We start from the raw sequence: 25,439 nt of genomic DNA on the forward strand, positions 1-25,439 counted from the left end.
ACCATACAATTACATTCGCTTAGCTGGGCATCTCCAAAGATGTACTGCTAACATCTCGTCTTTCGACTTGACCTCATTCAAAGTTTACAAATTCTGACACATTATTTGGTCCATCAGAATTTATCAAATCCTGATCCAAAACTGTTACAATCAGAGTTATTAAAACTCTTGCTAACTAGCAGTTCAAGTACCTCTTAAGATATACAGGGGATAAACGCAGATACATAAGTATCTAAATGTATATGGTAGAGGTACTACCAATTCATCCTTACAACTTGTTATTACCACATTGAATACACTTCGAGGGATCTCCTCTCAGATGTATTGGGTTCCCGTTGTTGATGAATTATGATGGGTTATCAGCCACATCCCCAACCTCGACTTAAGGACTACAGCATGCTCAAACCCTTTAGTCAGCGAATCAGCTATATTATCCCGAGTTCCTATGAACTCTATAGCAATAATCCTGTAAGACACAAGACCCCTTATAGACTTCAGTCTAACTTGGATGTGTCTCTTTGTCTTAGCATTATACTTCACACTTCTGATCTTGTCGATAGTTGTACGGCTATCACAATGAACAGAAATGGCAGGAAGCGGCTTGCTTACTACATGTAACATTTACATGAGTCCATGTAACCATTCAGCCTCCGTCCCCGTGGCATTAAGTGCACACAACTCAGCCTCAAAAGTAGGTCGAGTAATCAAAGTCTATCTAGAAGACTTTCAGGACACAGCTCCACCCGCAAGGGTAAACACATATCCATTCATTCCATTGGAACCAGATTTCTTAGCTATCCAACTTGTATCACTGTACCCCTGGAGTACGCCCGAAAATCTCCGGTAATGCAAGCCAAGAGAAATAGTTCCCTTCAGATATCTAAGAACTCTATCTGGTGCCTCCCAATGAGTCTTGTTTGGACAGCTTGTATAACTAGCCAACTTAGACACAGAATAAGAAATATCTGGCCTAGTCACATTAGCAAGATATTGCAAACATCCAATAATCTGAGAATACCTTAACTAAGACACAGGAACTCCTGAACTATTCTTGACTAAAGCAACTTTTGAATCATATGGTATACTAATGATTCTAAAATTTGAATAACCGTACTTCTCAAGTATAGATTTCTCTATATAATGAGACTGTGACAAAGTTATTCCATCAGTTGACTGAGTCAACTTGATCCCAAGAATCACACTAGCCTCACCTATATCCTTCATTTCAAAGTGCCTCTTCATGAAACTCTTTGTCTCGTTAATAATCTCAATATTGGTTCCAAACAATAAAATATCATCTACATACAAGCACACAATCACAAAATTATTACCTCTAACCTTATAGTAGACACACTTGTTACTTTCATTAACTAAAACTCGAAGTCAAAAACAGTTTCATCAAACTTTTTATGCCAGTCTATTGATGCTTGTTTAAGGCCATAGATGGACTTGACTAGTCTACATACTTTCCTCTCATTACCAGAAGAAACAAATCCCTCAGGCTGATCCATTTAAATCTCTTCTTCAAGGTCATCATGAAGAAAAGCAGTCTTTACATCCATTTGATGGATGATAAGACCATGTACATAAGCCAGTGCAATAAGCATTCTGATTGTTGTCATTTGGGCAACAAGATAGTATATATCAAAATAGTCAATATATTCCCTTTGCCTAAAGTCCTTAGCAACTAGCCTAGCCTTGTACTTAACTATTGAGCCGTCAGGATTTAGCTTCCTCTTGAAGATCCATTTACATCCAATAGTAGAACACCCAAGAGATAAATCAACTAACTCCCATGTTTTGTTAGAAACAATAAAGTCAATTTCACTCTTCACAACGCCTTTCCAATGCCTTGACTCCGAAGAATCCATGGCATGTCGGAAAGTTAAAGGCTCATCCTCGACATTGTAAGTGATAAAATCACTTCCAAAGTCCTTGACTACCATTGCATGTTTACTCCTTTTAGGTTCCTCTACTTCATTAGGAGTATAGCTACTACCGGGATCCACCCCCACATTTGTCATCTTTTCCACATGATTAGGAATAGAACTCGATGTGTGAGTGGGATCATCCTCAGAATTACCCAAAGGTATACCAGTCTTCATAGGGAATACTTCCTCAAAGAAAGTTGCATCACGAAACTCAACTATCCTATTCGCCACAATACCATCTATGTCAGATTCTATAACTAAAAATCTCAGAGCAGTTGTGGTTTCAAGATAGCCCAGAAAGATACAATCAACAGTTTTAGGACCCAGTTTCTTTCTCTTGTGTTCAAGGACAAGCACCTTAGCAAGGCACCTCCACACACGAAGATAACTCAAACTTGTCCTACGCTTTCTCCATAATTTATATGGTGTCTTGTCCATATATTTCAGAGGGACTCTATTCAGAATATGGCAAGCCGTATTCAGAGCCTCTCCCCACATGTACTTAGGCAACCCAGAATTAATTAGCATATTGTTAATCATGTCTTTAAAAGTTATGTTCTTTCGTTCTGCCACCCCATTAGACCCAGGTGTGTATGGTGGAGTAACCTCATGAACTATACCATTGCTTGCACATAATTCATTAAACAAGGTACTCGTATACTCACCACCTCTATCAGACCTCAAACGTTTAAGTACTTTGTCAGTTTATGTTTCAGCTTCATTTTTATACATAATGAATTTATCTAGTGCTTCATCCTTATGTTTAAGCAAATAAACATAACAATATCTACTACAATCATCTATAAAAGTAATGAAATATCTACAGTGATCCTTAGTCAACACACCACCAAATTCACATATGTCCGAGTGAACTAAATCTAACAAATCTGAATTCCTAACAACATTATGAAAAGGTTTCCTTGTTTGTTTAGCAGTTACACACACTTGACACTTAGATTTCTTATTAATGACGTGTTTTAGAATCAACTCTAAATTCATCAAATCCTTTAGAGCACCAAAATTTAAATGACCAAGTCGTAAGTGCCACAAGTCAGATGATTCAACACAATTAACAGAAGGTGCAACACTATCATTAAAAAAATCACCCAAAACGGGTTCAACATTTATTAAAAACAAACCACCAGACAAGTAACCCTTGCCAAAATATGTACCAGTATGTGTAATAACTAATTTATTACACTTCAAAGAAAGTTCAAAGCCGTTCTTAATTAAACAACTTCCGCTTATTATATTTCTACGAATAAAGGGAACATGATGCACTCTAGTGAAAGTTAGAATCCGCCCAGAAGCAAGCTTTAGGTCCACGTTTCCTATTCCAAGCACTTGTGCAACACTATCATTCCCCATCGTCACTGTCACTCCATGACTCTGTTAATAAGATACAAACAAGCTAATATCAGCGCAAATATGTACATTAGCTCCAGTATCAATCAACCACTTATGTGACAAATAAGTGGAAAGTAGTACAGAGTTGTAAGTAACATACCCGTCATCGGTTCCAGAGGCAACAACCTCACCAATGACCATATTAGCTACTGGCCTACTCGTGGTTCCAAGTCCAAGCACAATATTTGCTTGAGCTACCACTCCAGCTTTCTTAGCTTTCTTACCTGGACGGTCCTTGCTCCAATGACCAACCTGTCCACAAGACCAACATGGTTTGTTCGCCTTTGGTTTGTTAGGCACAAAGCATGCGCTAAATAATTCACGCAATTATACGCGTTCGCAAGTAATATAAAATGATTTCTAGTTCGTTCCCACAGAGACTCTGATTAGTTATATTTAATTAACACTTACTCACCAATGTATGATTATTCTTCAATGCCAAGACAATAACAATTAAGGTTGGTTAACTAATATTAACTACGAGAATTAAACACTTGAATTAACAATATTAAACACACATGAGATCCTAACTTCATTACTATTTCATTCAATAGTTATAGTTATTAACCTTAGCATATAACGGTGATGATATTAATCGACAACACGAAACTGATAAACGCCAACTTTCGTTGTACGAATACCATTTTACCAAGCATCCACAATTAAGATAGAAGTTGAATAGGAATCAATTATGTTGAGACCCTATATGTCTATATAATTTGACAACATAACGATTTAAGCACAAGTTATTCATGATGATTACACAGGGCAAGTAATACGGTTAGAGTTGCCCACTAATCATGCTGATAATGCATGAACCTATGCTAGCATGACAAGTTCTAAATCTCAAGATCCACCGTCGCTTCACAAGAGATTAACAGGTTATCTTACACGTTCGCGACGCATATAAGACGAATAAGCACAACCTATACTAGATATCATACAATCACCACATACCAAGGTATTAAACCATTAACTAAAGAAATCCATAGTAAATCCGCTAGAATCCCATGATCACGATTAACCCATAATAGAACTCATCATCACCATGGGTTCATATGAAAGCATGATAATAACACAACGATATAAGGCTGAAAAACACTTAATAAATAATGAAGTACGTCACAAGAGTATTAAGGTTCAAAGCATAAAGAAAACTAGCATCCACAGTTACAACGAATTAAAAGAATCACAAGATAAACTAATGTTTCCTCTTCTTCGTTGTTGCGTGCTAAAACGGTCTTCTCAATCTTCTTGCATTTGCTCTTGATTCTGGTTATCTTCTTGTTGAACACGTCTTCCAAGATTGTTTATATAATAGCCCAGGTGAACCAGCGCCAACAGAAGCCCAATTGTACTCGAATTAATAAAATCCAGATTCTGAAATTCCGCACATACGCGGTCGTCTGCTGCCTCAACGCGGCCGCTTGCTGACACGCGGTCGCCTGCTCCTCTCACGCGGTCGCGTGCTATCCTTCTGGAAAATACTTTATTTTTGCTCCAAATTTTGCCGATTCCTTCGCTCATCACCCCTAGACTGATTCCAAGTACTTCCTTAAACTTTATTTGATGAAAACCACCTATCTAAGCAAGTTATACCCTGAAATGCAAAAACACTAGAAAACGCGTCAAATACATAAAATACTTGAGTCCAAGACACCAATTCAAGCTGTTATGAGATGCTCTAGGTGGTATAAAATGCCACTTATCATTATCCCATAAGACTTTAGCAGTATAGGCATCCGATGAATAAACATCGAACAAAGTGTTCTCCAAGACTGCCAAAATGGCTGCCCTAGCCACCCCATCCTTCTCAGCCCATAAAGCATAAGCCTTAACAGATTCAGCTTTCTCTTGATCCAACACAGGAGGATCATACTGTACCACTGACCATAGACCCTTAACCGTTAACCAGAGCTTAATCTTTTTCTGCCAACGAGAAAAAGAAACTCCACCACCGAATTTATCAGGCATACCCGATAAATCAATTGGCTGGGGAAAACGGTACGTAGTCCAATCAATAGAAACAGTACCACCAGAACCAGAACCAGTTTTAACAGTCTTAGGAACTTCAGTTTTGTTAACCATCTTGCTAATTAATATATAACACAGATAACCTCTTCAAGATTTTTGGGTATAATTCTAACTACACAGCAGTAATGGGCAGTTATATATATAATAACAAGAACAAGGCAAATAACCAAATAACCAACTAACGAAATAAAACATGAAGGAAATAACAAACTATAAAGACTTTAATTGACAAAGAAAGTAAAGAACACTTATCTTTTATTGCTTTCCAAATTATGATAAGAAGAACACAACAATTGAGTCGCCAAACCCTTCAAGAGGACTTGACTGTTCTTGAAGAGATTATTGCCCCCACTTAAGTTGTGATGGAATGCAGCAATATATCTTCCAGGATAAAACAACAACAGATCAATCTGGCCATGGAACCATCAATGATCAACGGCGACTCGCACCTCAGTTTGCCCATAAAAAAACCTATGCAACTCATATATGTTTGCGAGGTAGGCATCGAGACTTGTGTTATATTTATCTCAAGTATACCTCTCAATATATAGGCATCTCAAGTTGATCTTCTTCTATTTTACTCGATGTGGTATCTCAAGTAACAAAACAGAAAAAATAAACAAAATGGGTTTTTCTTATTATTTATATTATATCCTGATTAATTAATATTAATATTACAAAATATATTCAGAGTATGATTAAAATAATCCCTACTCAATATATTTAATATTAATAATTAAATAATCAATATAAATAATTAAACTTGGAATAGAAAAGAAAAATATAAGAGTTCCCACTAGCACTAGGCCACACAAGCATTCCACTTATGCTAGTAGTTGTAAACAACACTAACACAATATGCTATATAAACTCAATATCTTTCTTTTATAATATCAATGTGGGACAAAATCCCCATAACCCATTTCAAATAAGCAACTTTGTCTCAATATATTCATGGATTCCACTAAGAAAATGTCTTAGATCCAAATATGAAAGTTTAAGTCCTCATGTCAAGGAACAACCTCCAAGTGTTAGCTTCCGTAAATCATATAAAGAACATATATAAAATATGTCTCAAATTTTCCATTTTCTAACAGAGGTTTCTCAGGTGTCAACTCCATCAGATGCTATGGCTTTCTATTCAGAAAAAAAAGGAAATTTGGTCCTTCATTTTAGTCAAATCCAAGGCAGTTTGGCAACAATAATTTTTAGAAGGGAATTGTTCCAAATACTAGTTCTAGTTTTAATCCTAATGTTGGTGCTCATACAATGACAAGTAGAGTATATGCTAAACCTACATATTTTTATAATCACTATAAGATTCCATGACACATCATGGAAAGATGCTTCAAACTTAACGAGTATCCACCAGGATTTCAACCAAAGAAGATTGCAGCAATTTTTCAGTACAATTCTGATATTGAGACGAGCAATAACAATGAACATGGTGACACTACACATACGGTCTCCCTTCAACATTACAATAAACTTCTTGACATGTTTAACAAGCAGCACCTTAATGAATCTACTTCTTCTGGATAAACTAAAAAGGATACTATTGAGAAACATATTATTCTAGCAGGTACTATGTGTCTTTTATACAGTTTTAATTCTCTTTGGCTGGTAGATAGTGGGGCAACTGACCATATTTGCCCTGACTTAGAATGTTTTAAGAATCTAAAACCTATTCAAAGTAATGATTGTTATATCACTGTTCCAGATGGTAGGAGGATTAAAGGGTGTCATATAGGCACTGTAAGGATTAATGAAAATATTATTTAAAAAATGTCCTCCATGTGCCAGACTTTCAATTTAGACCAATTTCTGTTCACAGACTTAGTTTTGATCTTGATTGTAGAGTTGCATTCACTAATTCCCAATGTTTTCTTCAAGGCCCTTTTCAGAACAGCCCTATGATGCTTCTTAATAATGCTACAAATGGCATGTACAGTCTCACTGTGCATGATTCCAAGAAGCAAATCATTTCTCCAACTTCTATTTCTCTTTCTCCTTATTTTCATACTGTTTGTCTTAGTGCAGTGGATGATGCCAAATTGTGGCATCTTCGTTTAGGACATCTTCCTTTCTCTCAAATCAAACTTGTAGTACCAAATGTTTTTGTAAAAGAATGTCTTGATTCTACTATTTGTCAAGTTTGTTCAGCTGCTAACCAAGTTAGAAAATCATTTCTTACTAGTAGTATTCAAACATCTGCACCATTTGAATTGTTACATATGGATGTAGGGGGTCCATATAAGACCAAATTTATTTTTGGTTATACTTTGTTCATAACAATAGTGGATGATTTCACCAGATTTACTTGGGTTCACTTGTTAAAATTCAAATCTAAAGTTCCTGTTGTGTTGGAATTTTTTTTTAACTATGTTGATACTCAGTTTTATTTTAAGGTTTTGTGCATTAGATTTGACAATGCATTAGAGTTCAGTACTGGTTTGGCCAAACAACCGTATCAATAGAGGGGTATTATTCATCAAACAAGTTGTGTTTATACTCCACAACGGAATTGTATTATGGAGAGAAAACACAGACACCTATTAGAAACTGCTAGATCTCTATTCTTTCAATCAAAAGTTCCATTAAAATTTTGGGGTGATGCTATTCTATGTGCAACCTATCTTATAAACAAAATGCTTCTTTCTTCTATTCAATTTCAAACCCCATATTATAAACTGTTTCAAAAATTACCATCACTGGAACATTTAAAAACATTTGGATGTTCATGTTTTGTTTCCACTGCTGCAGCTCATAGGTCTAAGTTTGACCCAAGAGTTACATCATGTGTGTTTCTGGGATACTCAAATACACAAAAGGGTTATGGAGTCTATGATTTAAGATTCAGCATCCTGTTTATTTCTAGAGATGTCCATTTTCAGGAAAGTGATTTTCCATTTCGTATTATATTTGAGACTCCTTCTTTTGATATTCATATTACCCACTGTCACTTCTATTTCTAGTTTTGACCTTGATGTTGATACACCATCTTTTCCGCACACTGTTCCTAATTCTGATTCACCAACTTCTTCTTCTGTTGGAAATAATGAGATTCCCCCTTCACCTACTACTTCCACATCTTCCAGTCATATAGAAACCAATACAACCTTGATAACTAGACAGTATGACATGGTTAGAAAATATAATATCCCGTAATTTTTAGAATCCGATTAATAATAGAATAATATAATAAAAAGTATTAAATTAGATAAAGACTAGGATTTAAAATTGAATTAGAGTAATGAGCCTAGAATTTGGATCAGATTCTAATATGGATAACTTGTAGGTTAAGATATAGAATTTTGTATCGTTATAAATACATCCTATTCGTCTTCCTCGTTTTTATTCATAAAATTCGTAGGTCTTTTACACAAAAATCAGCAGTATTGTAAAATTCGTATAAAATTCATCGTAAGTCGGAATTTGTTGATCCTTGACTTTTCGGAAAGATCTTTTCGTTTTCTACAACTTTCGTATTTTGTGTTTTCCAAGAAAACGTCGTTTAGAAGGTCAAAATGAGAAAATTCAGATCTGATCAGGTTTTGAGGTAAGTTTTTGATCGATCTTGCTAGTGTTTTTCAAAATTGTATGTCATGTGTATATATTTGATTATCAAAATTTAGGCTGATTGATGATATATTTGAAGGTAACATGTGTTATAGTATATGTATTATCGTATATGTGTTGTGTGCCAACGATAATTTTGGATTCTGTGATTTATGTCATGGTTTGTGAAAATATCGAATAAGAACTTAGGACCATAGTCACCGGATTGTAGTGACAGTTTTGTGAAAATTTAGGTTCGTTATCACCGGGTTGTAGTGGTCGTGGAATGAATTATGAATTTCAAATTATTGTTGTTTATGTGTTATGTGTATTGTGTGTATCGAATAAAAATAAAAATAAGAATAAGAATATATATCGAAAGTACTTGTTTATCATATTTTGTTATATGTGTATGTGTTATTTGACCTACTAGTTGGATCGATTATTTTATTGTTGGGATGTATAGCTCGTTACTTACAATTTCAAGTTTTGCCTAAGATTCGAGTTGGATAGTATTGAAGTTTCGAAGACCTTAGTTTTGGAGTAGATTCACTTTTGGACCGCTTCCGTTAGCTGTGCTTTTGTAATAATCATCTTTGTAATTAATGATTGTATTTTGTATTAGTTTTAATTTAAATTTAATAGTTCGGAAGTGCGGTCTGCTACAGAAAACCACCATCTTATTTGAAAGACTTCCACTGTAATTTCTCTTCTTCACAGTCTGGAACACATCTGACAAATATTATATTATCTGATCATTTACCTTCATATCATCATGCCATGGTAGCTTCTCTCTCTACTATTTTTGAACCTAAAAATTACCAAGAAGCATCACAACACCCTCTCTAGGTAGATGCCATGAATAAAGAGATTTCATCTTTGAAATTAACCCAAACCCGGGATTTGGTTCCTTTACCAAAAGGAAAGAAACCAATTGGTAGTAAGTGGGTGAATAAGGTAAAATTACATTATGATGTTACATTAGAAAAATGCAAGGCTAGATTAGTAGCCAAAGTGTATAATCAGAAATATGGTGTGGATTATGTAGAAATTTTTTTCCCAGTTATCAAAATGAAATCTGTTAGGTGCTTAATTGCTTTAGCAGCTAGTAAAAAATGGGATTTATTTCAATTAGACGTCAACAATGCCTTCATTCATGGGGAGTTAGGTGAAGAAGTGTATATGTTAGTTACTGAAGGCATGGATAATCCTGGTAATTTGGTGTGTAAATTGAGAAAAACCATATATATTTTAAAGCAATCTTCAAGGACTTGTTTTGAGAAATTAGCTACTGAAATACTGGCCCAAAGGTTTTCACAATCTCAAAATGAAGCCAACTTGTTTCTGCATAAAACAACAACCGATATTACTCTCCTAGCTGTATATGTTGATAGCATAGTAATCACTGGAAGTGATGCCTGTCATATTAAGTATGTCAAGGAGCACATTGGCATCAAAGATCTGGGTATCTTGCAATATTTTTTAGGCATAGAAATTTCATATCTGCCTCAAGGAGTGGTTCTTAGTCAAAAGAAGTTCACAAATGAATTGATTGCTCTTTGTAAGGATGTGGATTTCTCCTGGAAAAGCTTTCACTCCACTTCCTCTGAATCTCAAACTACAGGCTTCTGAAGGAGAACCACTACTCAATTCAGATGTTTACCGGTCTCTTCTGGGCAAACTTAATATTATGACAAATAGTAGACCTGATTTGTGCTATTCAGTACAAACTCTAAGTCAGTTTAAGCAGATGCCTCATACCTCCCACTTATCAGCATTGTATCACACTTTCACACATATGGCCAAGGTATTCTCTTAAATGGTTCTTCTGCTCTTACACTATAAGCTTATTTTGATTCAGACTGGGCATCTGGCCAGGACACCCGTAAGTCTGTTACATGTTATATTTTGATGCTTGGTACTTCACCGGTTCCTTGGAAATCCAAGAAACAATCCACTGTATCCAGGTCCAGTTCAGAGGCTGAATTCGTGACATGGCTAATGTTGCTTCTGAAGTTACCTGGATGGTCAAATTATTGCAGGAAATTGTATTACATATCTCACTCTTGTTACCTTACATTGTGACAACCAATATGCCCTGCATATTGCTCGAAATCCAGTCTTTCACGAGCGTACAAAGCATATTGAAGTTGACTGTCATTTTACTCGAGACGAGGTCTTAGAGTGGCTGTTACAATTGACCTGTCTTCCTACCAGAAGTCAATAGACCGGCATTTTCACCAAATATGTTCCTTCTCCTCAGTTGCAGAGTTTAGTTTCCAAGATAGGGTTGATTGATCTTCAACATCAAACACCTCCCAACTTGAATCAGACTATTAATATATCACAATCTTCCACGTGTTCGATTCCAGCTCAGCAGAACTTGCCACCTCATTCAGCTCGTTTATTAGACTTAAGTTAATTAGGGAGTAACAACTTTTCCCGCTAATTTATTTTAGTTCCAATGTTAGACTTGTAGTATATAAAATCTCAATCTTTGTAAATGTAAACAGTTAGTTAGTTCAATAAAATCTTTTTGTTTCATCTTTTACACAAAATTTACAATACGAGATATAATAATATATCAACTTGGTCAAGAATGCAGTGTATAGTTAAGATATTTGAAAATTAACTCTATATATAAATATATTTGGATATATTTATTTTTATCTTGTTGATCATAGAAAATACACTATATTTTTTCAATGATAAATATAACTGCATTAATTAAATATCTCATATTCTGATTTTTAAAATATACATGTATATGTATATTGAATTCATAGTTTAAGTTGCAATTTTTTCATTATTTTTATATAGTTTAATGTGTAATTTGTTACTATTGAGTAATAAGTTTGAATAACAAAGATTTAAGAAATTAATTTGCTAGAGAAGATTATATTTGAGATAATGTGTGTCTTATAGAGTATTTGATTCAAGAATTGGGGTATAAATGAAAACCTTGAGTGTAATTTTTAAAAATGATAATTAATTTTTGATATCAACTATTTCAACTTAAGATGTTATTGGCTTCCGATATAAAACCTACTCGGACAATGACAACCATGGAATGTAAATTAATATTAACATATAAATTACAAAATTCCGCATGAGATTATTGTTCGGTGCACCATCTTAAAACGAGTTTTATATTTTAGAGAAAGTCTGACTTGATCATGTCCAGTTTTTAAAAAAACACAGATTTATCCGTTTTAAAAAAGACCGAAATTTTTACGCCGAAAACAAAATCCGGCCCACCGCACCTTTATGTGCGTTTCTTAACTCGCGTTACAGGTAACAGTAATTTCTGCCAAAAAATGGATAATAGCAGTTGGACATATATTAAGTCATAACGGGCTTCCAATACTTTTGATCCAACTAATTGCAGGTGCAGTCCAGGTCATAATGGGCTTCCAATACCTACGTCCCAAAGAATGCTTGAGCTGTCCATGATACCATATGCCTAATGTTATCGTGCACCATTGGTTAATTAAAAATTAATTACACTATTTTATACTCCATGTTATCAATATTTTCTTTTTATTAAAATAAATCTCTAAAATCTAATAATGTTGAGAGTTGAGACTTGACCCTTTTTTCAAACCCATTTCAGCGGACCTATTTATTTAAAAAAATATTCAACTATAATAATTTGAACACATTTTAAAACCTATATAGATCATTCTACGGACTAACTTAATTCGTTTTAGTTTGAAAAAAAAAACTTAATTCGTTTTAAAAATATATATCCTACAAACAACATACCATCTTATTAAATTTTATTTTCATTTGATTCTTTTGTAATTAATTTTATAATTGTCAAAAACAAAGATTTAAAACCTTGGTCTTCAAAATGCTTTCACATTCGAAGTAAAATAAAACTTTATTCTATTAATTTCTTCTTTCAAGAATATAATATCGGTTTTTCTATCAGGTGTCCATAAGCACACAATAAATATTTATATTTATAAATTTTGGTCATTTTAATTCATGTATTTTTTTATACAAAAGATCCATCATAATTAAAAAGAAACAATTAATTAAAATGACTTAAATCTATAAATTTTTATGTTTATTGGGTTCGTCTGCACATAATTTGGATATAATATAATTAAGAATAAAAAAATATGAGTAAAAAAAAAGAATAAAAAAAATAAAAATCAATAACTCAAAACAACTGGATGTGCAGTAGGCTTTCTAATCGGCTTTTCCCCCAAATCTCAAGAGACGATTTTAGCGCCACATTCAGAGATTCATTCCCGCGTAATTTAATTCATGACAATCCCGCGTAATTCACTCTTTCATTTCCCCAATTTTATCCGTTTTTAAACACACTGTACATCCCCCCCTTTCAATTCACCTCACATTTACTTGCATACATATACCACATCTTGACCTAGATCTCTAGCGGCGGCGAAGATGGTTAATTCTCCCAGCATAACAGCTAGGCGAAGAACCCAAGCTCCTCTTCCAGCTAGGAAGTCGAAGGCGAAAAAGTCGGAGTACGATGAATCTGTGTGTGACAAATGTGGGTCTGGTGATAATGCGGCGGAGTTGCTTTTGTGTGATAAGTGTGATAAAGGGTTTCATTTGTTTTGTCTTAGGCCTATTCTTCCTTGTGTTCCTAAGGGCTCTTGGTTTTGTCCTGATTGTGCTGTTCACATTCAGACCAAACCCAAATGTATGTGTGATTTGCTCTCTCTCTCTCTCTCTCTCTCTCTCTCTCTCTCTCTCTCTCTCTCTCTCTCTCTCTCTCTCTCTCTCTCTCTCTCTCTCTCTCTCTCTCTCTCTCTCTCTCTCTCTCTCTCTCTCTCTCTCTCTCTCTCTCTCTCTCTCTCTCTCTCTCTCTCTCTCTCTCTCTCTCTCTCTCGCTCGCTCGCTCGCTCTCCCTCCCTCCCTCCCTCTCTCTCTCCCTCCCTCTCTCTCTCACTCCCTCCCTCTCCTTCTCCCCTTCCCTTTCTCTCACTCCCCCCTCTATTTCCCCCCTTCTCTCCCTTCCAATTTTATCTTATGTATTGTTGGGTGTGCATGTATGTGTTTTGTGTGAAGTGGGTGTGATTCAAAATGTGGTCTTCTTGGGAAATGAATTTTTAAGAATGGGGTTTTGCATATTTTTTCATAAAGGTGAATGCCAGTAATGTGTTTGAAGAAATGCCTGTTATAGATACAATATTAGAAAATTTAATATCTGTGTAGATTGTAGATTTTGTCAGGGGAATGGGAGTGGTGTGGGTGCTATTTTATTTCTCATAATTGGAGTAATACAAATTTTGAACATTGAATTGGATTGATGTAAGAGATGTTAGCTTCTTATATGCTTTGATCACTTTAGGAATGTTGTTAACATATTTGCTTTGGCGGAATGCAAGTACTGTAAATTTGTATTGAGATATTGTTACCCACTATCAAGATTTAAATCTTTATGTCTATTTTGTTCATTAGTAATTTACTAGATTTAGGTAGTGAAGTTGGAAGCTCAAATATATGGCTTTATACTTCGAGTATACTATGAATTGACAACGGAATGGTCTGGAAAATGCATGGATTAGTTATTTTGTTATTTCCTTAGTCGGTGTTTCTCAGGCTTGAAACACAAGTAGACCACTGTCCAAAAAGCACCAGAAAGAAGTGCAATGGAATTGCTCACTTGTTTTTGTAATGAATGTAATTATATGCTTCTTGGCTCTCATGTAAATACTTCATTCCATGCTTTTTAATATGCTGTCTGGAATGGCATGATGTTTTACTCTGGCCGGTTCTAATAACGGGTTGTAAGAACATGTCTTTTTAATATGCTGTCTGCCAAAAAGAACGTTGGTTAAACAGATCTAAATATTCTGTTTGTTACGCAGAAATGCCAATTTCTTTATCGGATTCTATTTTCCGTAGTAGAGGCATGTGCAGAACCTAATGCGGCAGCTAATGAAGTTCTTAATGTCATTATTCACATTTGTTAGATCGAGTATATCTTTGTTACTCGTAATATAATTATGTTTGGATCTCTGCCATCTTTTAGAGTTGATTGGAATGTTAGTTATAAGCCACAAAATTTAGGGGCACTAGAGAGGGATGCTGTTAATTCCAGAACACTTGTATGACTTTATATGTTAACATACCTGACTAGCCAGAGACATGCTTTAATTTGTAAAATACTCAGTACAAAACTTAGAAAGCTTTTTTGATCTGTCTAATTTGTTCAAGTGTAATTTGATTTTCAGCCATCTCTATGACTCAAACCAAAATTGTTGACTTCTTCCGCATTCAAAGGTGTTCACAGTTAGCTGAAAAACTTACTCCAGGTAAATGGTGCTTAACTTTAGTCTTCTGGTCATATGACTTCTTTATCTTCTATATAGTAATGTTGCTTTTCCTTTTAATTCAGACTGCAAGAAGAAGAGAAAGCGCACAACTATCTTACGGACATCAAAGAAGAAGAGAAAATTGTTGCCATTCAGTCCAAGTGAGGATTCATCAATGAGATTTAAACAGATGCAATCATTGGCTGCAGCATTAACTGCAACTGGTGCAGACTATAGTAATGAGCTAACGTACATTCCTGGTATGGCACCGAGGTCAGCTAATTGTTCTGCGTTAGAGCGCGAAGGAATGCAGGTACATTTAACTGTCTAGTGATCTGTTGAAGTAGTGTTTGCTATTTGTATGCTAAATTTTTCCTAAAAGCAGCTAGAATATAATTATTGGTATGCAAGGCAGTCTTGTTCAAGATTATTCGCCTTTTTATGATATCAGTTTAACCAGAAAAACTTGTATAAGTGTAAAATCTTGATCCAATTCCAAATCTATATACACCCTAGTTGTTGATATTTTAAACAAATGCGATTGACGCTCACATATTTAAGAACGTGTAGTTTTGTGAAAGTATATAGCAAGATCTTAATTTAGAAACCGTTGTCTGATCACACTCAGCTGATGAATTTTTAATTCTTACAATAAAATAAGATAAGCAGAGTTGAATTATTTAGCTTATGACGAACTTGTACTTATAAGTAATGAATTTATATACAGAATGTTTTTTTTATTGAAGCTCGTTTGTTGGGAACACTGTATCAGGTTATGTCAAAAGAGGATACAGATACCCTTGATCTTTGTAAAAGCATGATGGAAAGAGGGGAATGGCCACCTCTTATGGTTGTTTTCGACCCCATTGAAGGGTGAGTAATTCCCTAGTTTTCATCAGCTAGCAGCATTATGTAGTTTCTTTTTTTTGTTTTTTACCATAAGCCTTAGTTGTTGTATTTGTATGCAACAGATTTACTGTTGAGGCAGACAAGACAATAAGAGATTTAACGATAATCACAGAATATGTTGGAGATGTTGATTACTTGAAGAAGCGCGAGGATGATGAAGGGGATAGCATGATGACCCTTATTTGTGCCGCTGATTCTTCGAAGAGCCTTGTGATCTGTCCTGATAAACGTAGCAATATTGCACGCTTCGTTAATGGTATCAATAACCACACACGGTGAGTAGCCTTGTGATCTGTCCTGATAAACGTAGCAATATTGCACGCTTCGTTAATGGTATCAATAACCACACACGGTGAGTAGATTTTGTTTCATTTCTGATGCTAATCATGTACTAATATATAAATGACCTGAACTTAGCAATATTCCACGCTTCATTAATGGTATCAACCACATATGGTGGGGAGGTTTCGTCTCTAATGCTAATCATGTACTATAATGATAAATATTACAGGTTATTAAAACCTTGATTCATATAATTAACATAACAAGTTACTTGATGAAGACAAGAGACATAAATGACTAAATTATCAAAGCTGATGTTTTTAATGTTTGATGAAATGCAAACTGAAAACTCTTCATTCTTCATAATGCATAAGCATATTGACATGATTTTATAGTGAAAGGTTGCTATGACACACACACACAGGCAGGTATTGATAAAATAGATATTGGGATTTATGGGCAGAATTCATGAATTTGCTAGTTACCAGAATAGTTAAAAATACACTATAGTGCCTTCCTATGGTACTGATACAATTTTTTTTTTTATTCAGGGAAGGGAAAAAGAAGCAGAATGTGAAATGTGTCAGATTTGATGTCAATGGCGAAGCTCGGGTTCTGTTGATTGCAACCAGAGACATTCATAAAGGAGAAAGGTTGTATTATGATTACAATGGATATGAGCATGAATACCCAACTCAGCATTTTGTTTGACATCGTCTTTGCCGCTCTTATGTTCATCTTAAAACATTCTGGGTAACTTACGCAGTCACATGCCCATGCTAATTATGTAGCATTTCATAATATATAACTATACATCTGTAGAAGCAGAAAACAGTTTTTGGCTCAGAATGAAATGGAAATGAGTTATTAATGACTTTTAATATTTGCTCATGTCAAAGTGTGTTTAATTTCTTATGCTTTACTATTTTCATGCACTTTTTGCACCCCATAAGAGTGTGCTGATTTCAGAAAGTCTCATGTCTGACTAGCACCCCTACAGAATATCCCAACTAGGCCTTTTAACTGATACCTTTGGGCCTGGGTCTAACATTCAAGGTAGTATTAGTTGGGAATTCTGAAACTTGGGGAAATGGTGAAGAAAATAGAAGAGTGGACAAGAACTCAAAGAAAAAGCTTAGTTAGTTATTGGGCATAGTGGACTGGTTTAAAGCATGATCCAAGAAGAGCTGTTAAGGTTACCAGGTCTAGTGTTTTTTAACTACTAGTCGAGATCAATTGTGATGAGGGAATAAATTTGAAAATAAAAAGTTCAGTGAGTTTTACAACTCCAGGGAGCAGTTAGGATCAAGGGATAGGGAGTATCCCCCATTAGAATCAACTAAATGAATGGCCATGAGATAGTCAGTATGCCATTAGAATTAAAAACTTTAAACAAGAAAAATCCTTGTAGACTAGGTCAGGTTCCCAATGCAGTAGATTTACAAGTAGTTTGCAAGAGCAGGAAGGAAGATTGAAAGATGATGGTGTTTTCTAGTGTAAAAAGAAACTACACAACACTGAAAAAATTGTATAATAGCTTGTGAGTTGTGACCCTCGGGGGTGCAGAAGCTGTAGGGGGTCCAAAACATCACTTAAATGCCTTATATGATGTTTATAGTTATTGTTATGAATCATATAATGGACCACCCTAATTCTGCAAATATAAATCATAGTGTGGTCCAGTTAATAGAAGGTAACAATGGTCTGGATCTGCTCATAGAAAAACAAAATTTTAACCCACCAACAAGTACATTTTTTGTTTATTTACTTTGAGTCCGTTTAATTAATCAGTCCAGTACATATGTTTTTTCTTAAAAACAATTAGACTTTATTGATTTACGAATCAGTATACTCAGACAAATTTCAGAGAGTGATCATAGATGAACCTTGATCACTAGATTATCCCAAATCACGTTGAAAAACTATTTAAGAGCAAAAGTTTTTATCCAATCGGATTCAGCGAAAAATCGTGATTTATTATTACGGATAATTTAGGAATAATCAAAATTTGGATGATTCCGGTCACTTTGAGAAGAAATATTAAATGCAATCTATACAGGGTACATACACGTTTATTGACCATGAGGATACTGGTGTTTGTTTTGTTCCTATATTTGTTATAAACCGGAAGGGGGTACTATTTGCAGCATTTGCATGTTGCAAAAAAAAAAGGATCATGTACAGTTGTGTTTAATCTGCCGCTTTTAAATAGTAGGGGGCTAGTGGATAAATTAAAATTATGTAAAACAAAAAGGCAACAAAAGAAATATAAATGACAAGAAGAAGCAATGATACAATTAAAACAAATTTGGAACCAATCAGTAAAACAAAACCAAGGGGGAGCACTCCACAAACCACTAAGCTCAAGTAAATCTGTTCTTTGGTGGAAGTGGTCTAATGGTAACAATTTCCTAATCACTTTATAACATATTTTGTTTAAAAAATATGTAAAAATGAAATGACAAAAACTATTATTTTGTTTGTGTATTATTTAGTGTTATTTAAATAATTACTAGCTCAAGTTATATATTTACTTCCCCTTTCAAAAAGTTTGGATTATCTGACTCACTGATTCTTCTTATAACAAATTAAAATACACACATTTCACTAAAACTACAGGGTCTCTTATATAAACATGCATTATTTGTAACACATTTCACCTATAATTTTTAGAAGGTTAATATTTTTTTTTTGTTTTTCTGATAAAATAAAAACACAAGAGTTACACATACTTTTGGGTTCACTGCAATTGCAAATAAAACAACAAAACAAGGACACTTTGAAATTTGGATAGGCCAGCTTTCTAATTTATCGGAAAAGATATCTCAACTTTGTTGATTTACCAGAACTAAAAATTCAATAGGCATTCATGTATGGTTTTAATCCTTAACACTCTAAAAATTCAATAAGTATTCATGGATGGGTGTTAATCCCTAACAACCGTGTGTTATATAAGTTATATTCAATACAGTGCTTGAGAATCCTTTGATCATTATTTCACGAACCCAAATTTAAGATTTTTTTTTACCTTTCCGCGAATATTTTCCTTGCGCAGAAAATATCCGCAGAAAAGATAAAAACCCTTTCGTGAAAAATATTCACGGAAAGAAAAAAACCCTTCCGCGAAAAATATCTGCGGAAGATTTAAAAAAACCCTCAAATTTGAGTTTTTGAAATATAAACCTGATGGACCTAAAATAATATGTTAGATAAAATTTAAATAGAACATGATTGTTCGGGAATATGACCCTTCGTTCAGAGTCCATGCTTGTTAGTAGAGAAATGCGTTCATTTGTGGGGAGGAAAATAAAGTAAAAAATCAATTGCGTCAAATTTGTGGCCTTTTGTTATTGCCAACTTTTTTTATTATGTAGTTTTGTTATATATAAAAAAAAGAAGCAGATAAATCAGCTTTTCCATTAGTAGGACCAATGGACCTTTATGATGCATGTAATGTCGCTTTACTTGTTTTGTTCTAACTCATTTATTTATATATATATGCATCACTAATTTCATTTCACAGGATTGTGTCTCAATTAAAATATACAACTCTTTTAAATCAATTATATGAGATCATATGCAATTCTGTCCGTATTTTCACAAAATGGATTGAAAACTTCGCAATCCGCGTAGTTTTGAACAAAAGAAGAATATTTTTGACATATTCCCATTAATAAAAAATATAAAATCTGCGAATTAAATTCTGTGTTTTGGATGGATTAACAAAATACAGATATAGAAGCGGATGAAAATATATATAGGGGTGATTATCAAAGCACTAGTATAATATATCCATCGTTGTGATGTATACGGAAATTAGTTGAGCAATTGAGCAAAGTGTCGGCCACTAATCCATACCAATGGACATGAATTAATTGAAGGCCAACAAATTCCAGAATATCAATTCATTGGCATCGCATATTTGTTTCTTTTTAACTTACTTATTAAAGCACATCGTCAATTACAACCTAGTTCGGCAGTGCATGGCTAATCATGGAGTGAATCAAGGAATCGTTCGTTCATGTGCAATCAGCTCCGTCCATACGTGAGCTTCCGTTAATATTCTATATGCTGCGTTTCCACATATTTAAAGAAAATTGTTGTTATTTAACAAGGGATTGTTTGAATTTTTAAATTTTAAAATGATGTACATTGTATATAAGATACCGCTAATATATCCATGTTAATCTCCTCTAACTACTTGCTCTAACTATTTAGACTTTGTATTCTAAAGTACACGGGATCTACGTAAAATAAGTATTTCCCAATAATGACCGGATTATCCATGATCGTATATATTTTATTGTTCCAATGTTATGTTAAATAACCCGGACAACTACCACATATCAGAATGTCCACGACATGTCATGTACCCCAAAGGCCCACATACACGTGGCCTTGCACCTCAATCTACCATGCTAATTCCAGCCGGTTTTTTCGATCATTTTTAATATAATATGACCAACGATCGGTCGATATAGTTGATCGGTATGAGAAGCGACCGAATTGGTTATTATCTTCGAGAATTTTTGTGGCTAAACCATAATAACCATCAATGAATATCGATAATTCTGAAAGGAGACTGTCAATTTTTTTATAGGTCGGTCATTTTGATCATTATTAGTCGATCGTTTTTTAAACTTCACACCCAATTTTTAACAAAAAAAAATAATTTTTGAATTGAGCACCAGAATTTTTCACCAAAATTTCTTATAGTGATGTGGGTGTCCGTGTTGGACATTTTAGTGTAAAAATTAAAACTGGTGGCTATTAATCATATAAGCAACCAGTGTGGACTTCAAGAATCACATGTTAGACTTTAGGGTGCGTAAATCTTGAAACCGGGAAATTGGATGCAACAGTTCACTGCACAAGCTAAAGTGGTGCTTCTGACCAAGTAACTGTTCATATATGATTTAGCCAATTAGGTAAGTAACTGTTTAATTAGGTAACTGAGATCGGAATTTTAAGACAATCTCTTCTTCTTCTTTTTTAAAAGAAAAGAAAAATTATCCATCCCCGTATAAGAGAGAATGACATTTTTTATCCCTTATTTTTTTTGCCTAAAATCAATATTATATATCTATTTTTAAAATTATAATTTACACCCTTCTTCTTTGAAACCCGATACAAATAATACCCTTTTGCCTAATTTTTTTTATTGGATAGGGACAAAATAGGAATTTCAGCTTAAAAATTAATAAAAATAAATTTTATATGTTCTAAATTATATTAAAAATTGAATTATATATATTTATATTTTTGAATTTTTGAGTCATACTAGTAATTTCAATTTCTTTTTTTATTACATGGTGTTGATTTCAAAAATTTATAATTCCACTAAAATTAAATTTTACATATATAAATTTAAAATTTAATTTTAATTGTATATATAATTTAAATATTAAATATATCATTTTTTTAATTATTTGACATTATTATTATTTTAGTGTTTATTTAAGGGGGAGAATTCATTATTATAAATATTTTTAGCTTTTTTCGAATTATAAATACTTAATTTATTTATATTTTACATTAAAAATCTTATTTTACTCCTCATTGTTTTAATTAAAACTGTCAAAGTGATGTATTTTAAATACGAACTGAAAGTTAAGAATTGCAAACTGTAATTTCTGAAAATAGGTAGTATATAATATTAAATTTGGGTAAAAGTTAACCGATGCATAATACAATTCTCTCAATATAATATATACAAAAATATTAAAGGAAAGGGTCTCAACAAGTGGGAGAAGGCAGTGGGGCGAGAAAATGTTTGAGATCCCAACTTCGGAAAAAAGTGATTAAATTAGAAAATTTGATGAAAAATATTAAAACTCTCCGTGCGTACTTAGTACTTACATGACTCACCTAAATACATCATGAGCGCGCATTGACATTCTTTTATAAAGCAAAACAATTCTTTTAATAAAATTTTTCACATTCTCCGTTTTGCCTTGTGAAATAAAGTCAATAGTTGGAGAGTGTGAAATGTTAAATTTTGTGAATCCATGCATGCAGATGATTAACATTTAACTGTATCTAACTAGATCATGCATGTAGTATGTATACTGCACAGTTGATATGTGTAGTAATTAAAACAATATAGAGAATAAATGTGAGATTCTGTTCGTGGGCTTCTCCAGAGATTGATTTCTTGCTTAATTGTGCAGCTAAACGCTCACCATCCATTCATTATTAATTTATTAGTACATCGTTATCTTAATGCACCTACGTATTTTATGTATAAATTTAAATTTGGACAATTTAAGTATACACACACATGTAACTGTACGTCTTGTAAGTAACGTGATCAAGATCTCCTTTATTTGTATTCCTGTATTTGGTATCTCCAGGTCAATCCAACTCCATATTAACATCTAAAAAGGTGGCATGTCCTGTTATTTTATTCATTTTCATTTCTTTTACTTCTTCTTTAGTCGTTGTGAGAATCCAACTATAGAAGATTTGTATAATTTGAATTGAAATGCAGCATGACATAGATTGCATTACTTGGCGATGTTAGGTTTAGATATTATTTATGTTCCATATTTACATAAAATGAAACGCACTCATGATCCAATATTTAACTCAAAAATGGACTTTAATTTATAGAAGAACTCATACTCAAACACAAGCAGCAGATTATCAACTTAGCTATGTAAACATATATGTATATAAGGGACAATACTTGCGGAAATAACTAACTTGCATATAATTGCATTTGTCATTTGGAGCGTGAAGCTACGTACTCAAAAGATATTGTTCAAGGTTTTTTGTAGGCGAATTTTTGTTTTTACTATATTGTGTACAATATTATTATTTATGCCGAATCCAAGCCCTGCATGATCAAAAAATAATTATGTTTTAATCTATTATATATTTTAATTAATTATAATCCCTGCGAAGTACGAATCATTCTCTAAAAGTCATCAAAATATATGTCGGCTGTCATTTTAGATGTGAGATGTTAAATTTAAAAAAATTCGTTTTGTAATTAAATTTCTACACTCTTAATTTTTGCAAGCTGAATGTGAAAGAAATAGCATAAAACCGAAAACTTAAATTTACAATTATCCATTACATACAATTACATTTATATATCTTTTACGAAAAGAAGAACAAATTGTAAAATGTAAAGTTTTGAAGCATAGATGTAGAATACATAATATTTTTTATATTAAACGGAAAAAAATATCTTTGTTATATTTTTTCAACTTCGTACCAAAATTATTATTGTCATCAACTTTTATAAGTGACAAGTAATACAAGATACGTGTGATAGTGTATTTCTCAAAGTGTTGGATAACGAATTATATTTATGATTTTAACTTGTAATGCACTAAGTTTTGAAATAATATTATTTATATAATATTAAGTATTTTTGTGTTAAATATAAAATTGGTCACTGAAATGGAACCCATATATCATTTTGTTCACTAAAAACGATCTAATTATCAGTTTTTTCATCTTTCAATTTTAAAAATAGGTGTAAATATATTTAAAAATAAGAAAATAAGAAAAATATATGGCCACTAAAAATATATAGAAAGATTTGTTCTTATATTTTATCATGAAAAAAGACAAAAAGAGTTACTTTTATTTATTTAAAAACTTTAGTACGGTTTTGTTAGAAAATAAAATGTATAGTACTGAATAATTTATTTGAAATGCAGTAAAAATATCATTGGAAACAACTTATACCAAATGATTGTTTAGACTTTTTAGTGATGAAATATTTTGTAGTGTTTCAATTTTTTTTCTTTTCAGTCTTTGATGATTCTGGTTATGATAGATATTTTTGGTAGATGTAATCTTTGAGTTAAAGATTTTTCGACACTACTTGCAGTTTTTGTAGGTCCAATATTTATGGGTGTATGATAATTGAAACTTGTTGTATTTGGAATCATGGGCGGACCCAGAATATTTTATTGTCTGGGGCTGAATAAAAAATTAGCTTAATATAAAAAATAAAATTATACATAAATTTTAATTTTAAGATTATTTTTTGTTTTTTTATATATAAATTTACAAGTTGAAAAATTAAAATAGATGTTTAAATAATTTATTGAGTGGAGCTAAATTCTCGATTTTTTGTAAAAAATACTAATAGGCCATTTTTAATCTTTAAGTGGTATATATATATATATAATTAACATTAAAATAATTATTTTTATTAAGAAAGCTTAAACACCTGATACACAAACACCAAACACCAATCAATAACTACTTGTGCGTTCTATTTAGTGATGTTCTAGATTATCAGAAGATCGACAGGGGCTAAAAAAAATAAGATTAAAGGGGATAATTATCATACAATATCATATTACATGTAAATGTTGCAATTATAGAAATTCCAACCCCAGCCACCCCCTCGGTCCGCCCCTGTTTGAAATCGATAATATCTCCGTCCAACTTCATTGATATCGTATTAAAGCGTTATACAAGATTGTTATATTCATGGCGTTGAAGTGTAGTTAATAATATATGTGTTTAACATGATATATGTATTTGAGAATACGTTATTATGATGACCGGGTTGATATAGGTCATCAATGGATTGTTTTCGAGTATAGTGATTATTAGAACGTTATTATAATCTTTGACGACTTTTATTTGTGAATGATTTTAATCTTTCTCCATATACTAATTCAACAATAGTATTTATTTGTATTTTAAAATTATTTTATAAATTTGACTCAATTGTCATAACTATTTGTTTAAAATTATAAATCCTTTTAGAATTTTACAAGTAATTCTATGTCATTTGTCGTGATTATATTTCAATAAATATTATAGAATGGATCCAGTCAAATAATAAAACTTGTTCTATATAATAATTAATTTAAATTAAATATATGTTGTTAGTGATAAATTGGGATAAAATATATTTATTGAGCTATTGTATATATTCCATCGTAAATGTATAATACTTGATTTCAGTTTGATTAACTCTACTTCATATCGTGTGTATTTAATGAAATATTATATATATGTTAATTAAAAAAATATTATATGATAA

General features: G+C 32.9%; 1 protein-coding gene across 2 annotated transcripts; it reads left to right on the plus strand.

Annotated features, from left to right (window-relative positions):
* The first annotated feature begins 13,104 nt into the window (after positions 1-13,104).
* Positions 13,105-17,303, plus strand: LOC141693839 (histone-lysine N-methyltransferase ATXR6). 2 transcript variants are annotated; one of them, XR_012563291.1, is made up of 6 exons: positions 13,105-13,611; positions 15,149-15,229; positions 15,313-15,542; positions 16,002-16,102; positions 16,201-16,490; positions 16,972-17,110. XR_012563291.1 is itself a non-coding variant. In XM_074499014.1 (6 exons), exons 1-6 carry the CDS (start codon positions 13,350-13,352, stop codon positions 17,129-17,131), a joined length of 1,047 nt encoding a protein of 348 aa, XP_074355115.1. In that variant the 5' UTR covers positions 13,105-13,349; the 3' UTR covers positions 17,132-17,303. The 2 variants fall into 2 exon arrangements, 1 of the variants encoding a protein (XP_074355115.1); XM_074499014.1 differs by having other exon boundaries at positions 16,201-16,413; positions 16,972-17,303.
* Positions 17,304-25,439: the final 8,136 nt, after the last annotated feature.

Source organism: Apium graveolens, chromosome 10 (assembly GCF_009905375.1).
Source record: "Apium graveolens cultivar Ventura chromosome 10, ASM990537v1, whole genome shotgun sequence".
In the NCBI taxonomy this organism is placed as follows: Eukaryota; Viridiplantae; Streptophyta; class Magnoliopsida; order Apiales; family Apiaceae; genus Apium; species Apium graveolens.

What these genes read in the sequence shown, in the direction of transcription:
- LOC141693839 (XM_074499014.1), top strand. Translation starts at nt 13,350, where the DNA reads ATGGTTAATTCTCCCAGCATAACAGCTAGGCGAAGAACCCAAGCTCCT. An exon ending in AGCTGAAAAACTTACTCCAG is followed by an intron (nt 15,230 to 15,312) that starts GTAAATGGTGCT and finishes CTTTTAATTCAG; the next exon opens with ACTGCAAGAAGAAGAGAAAG. An exon ending in TAGAGCGCGAAGGAATGCAG is followed by an intron (nt 15,543 to 16,001) that starts GTACATTTAACT and finishes ACACTGTATCAG; the next exon opens with GTTATGTCAAAAGAGGATAC.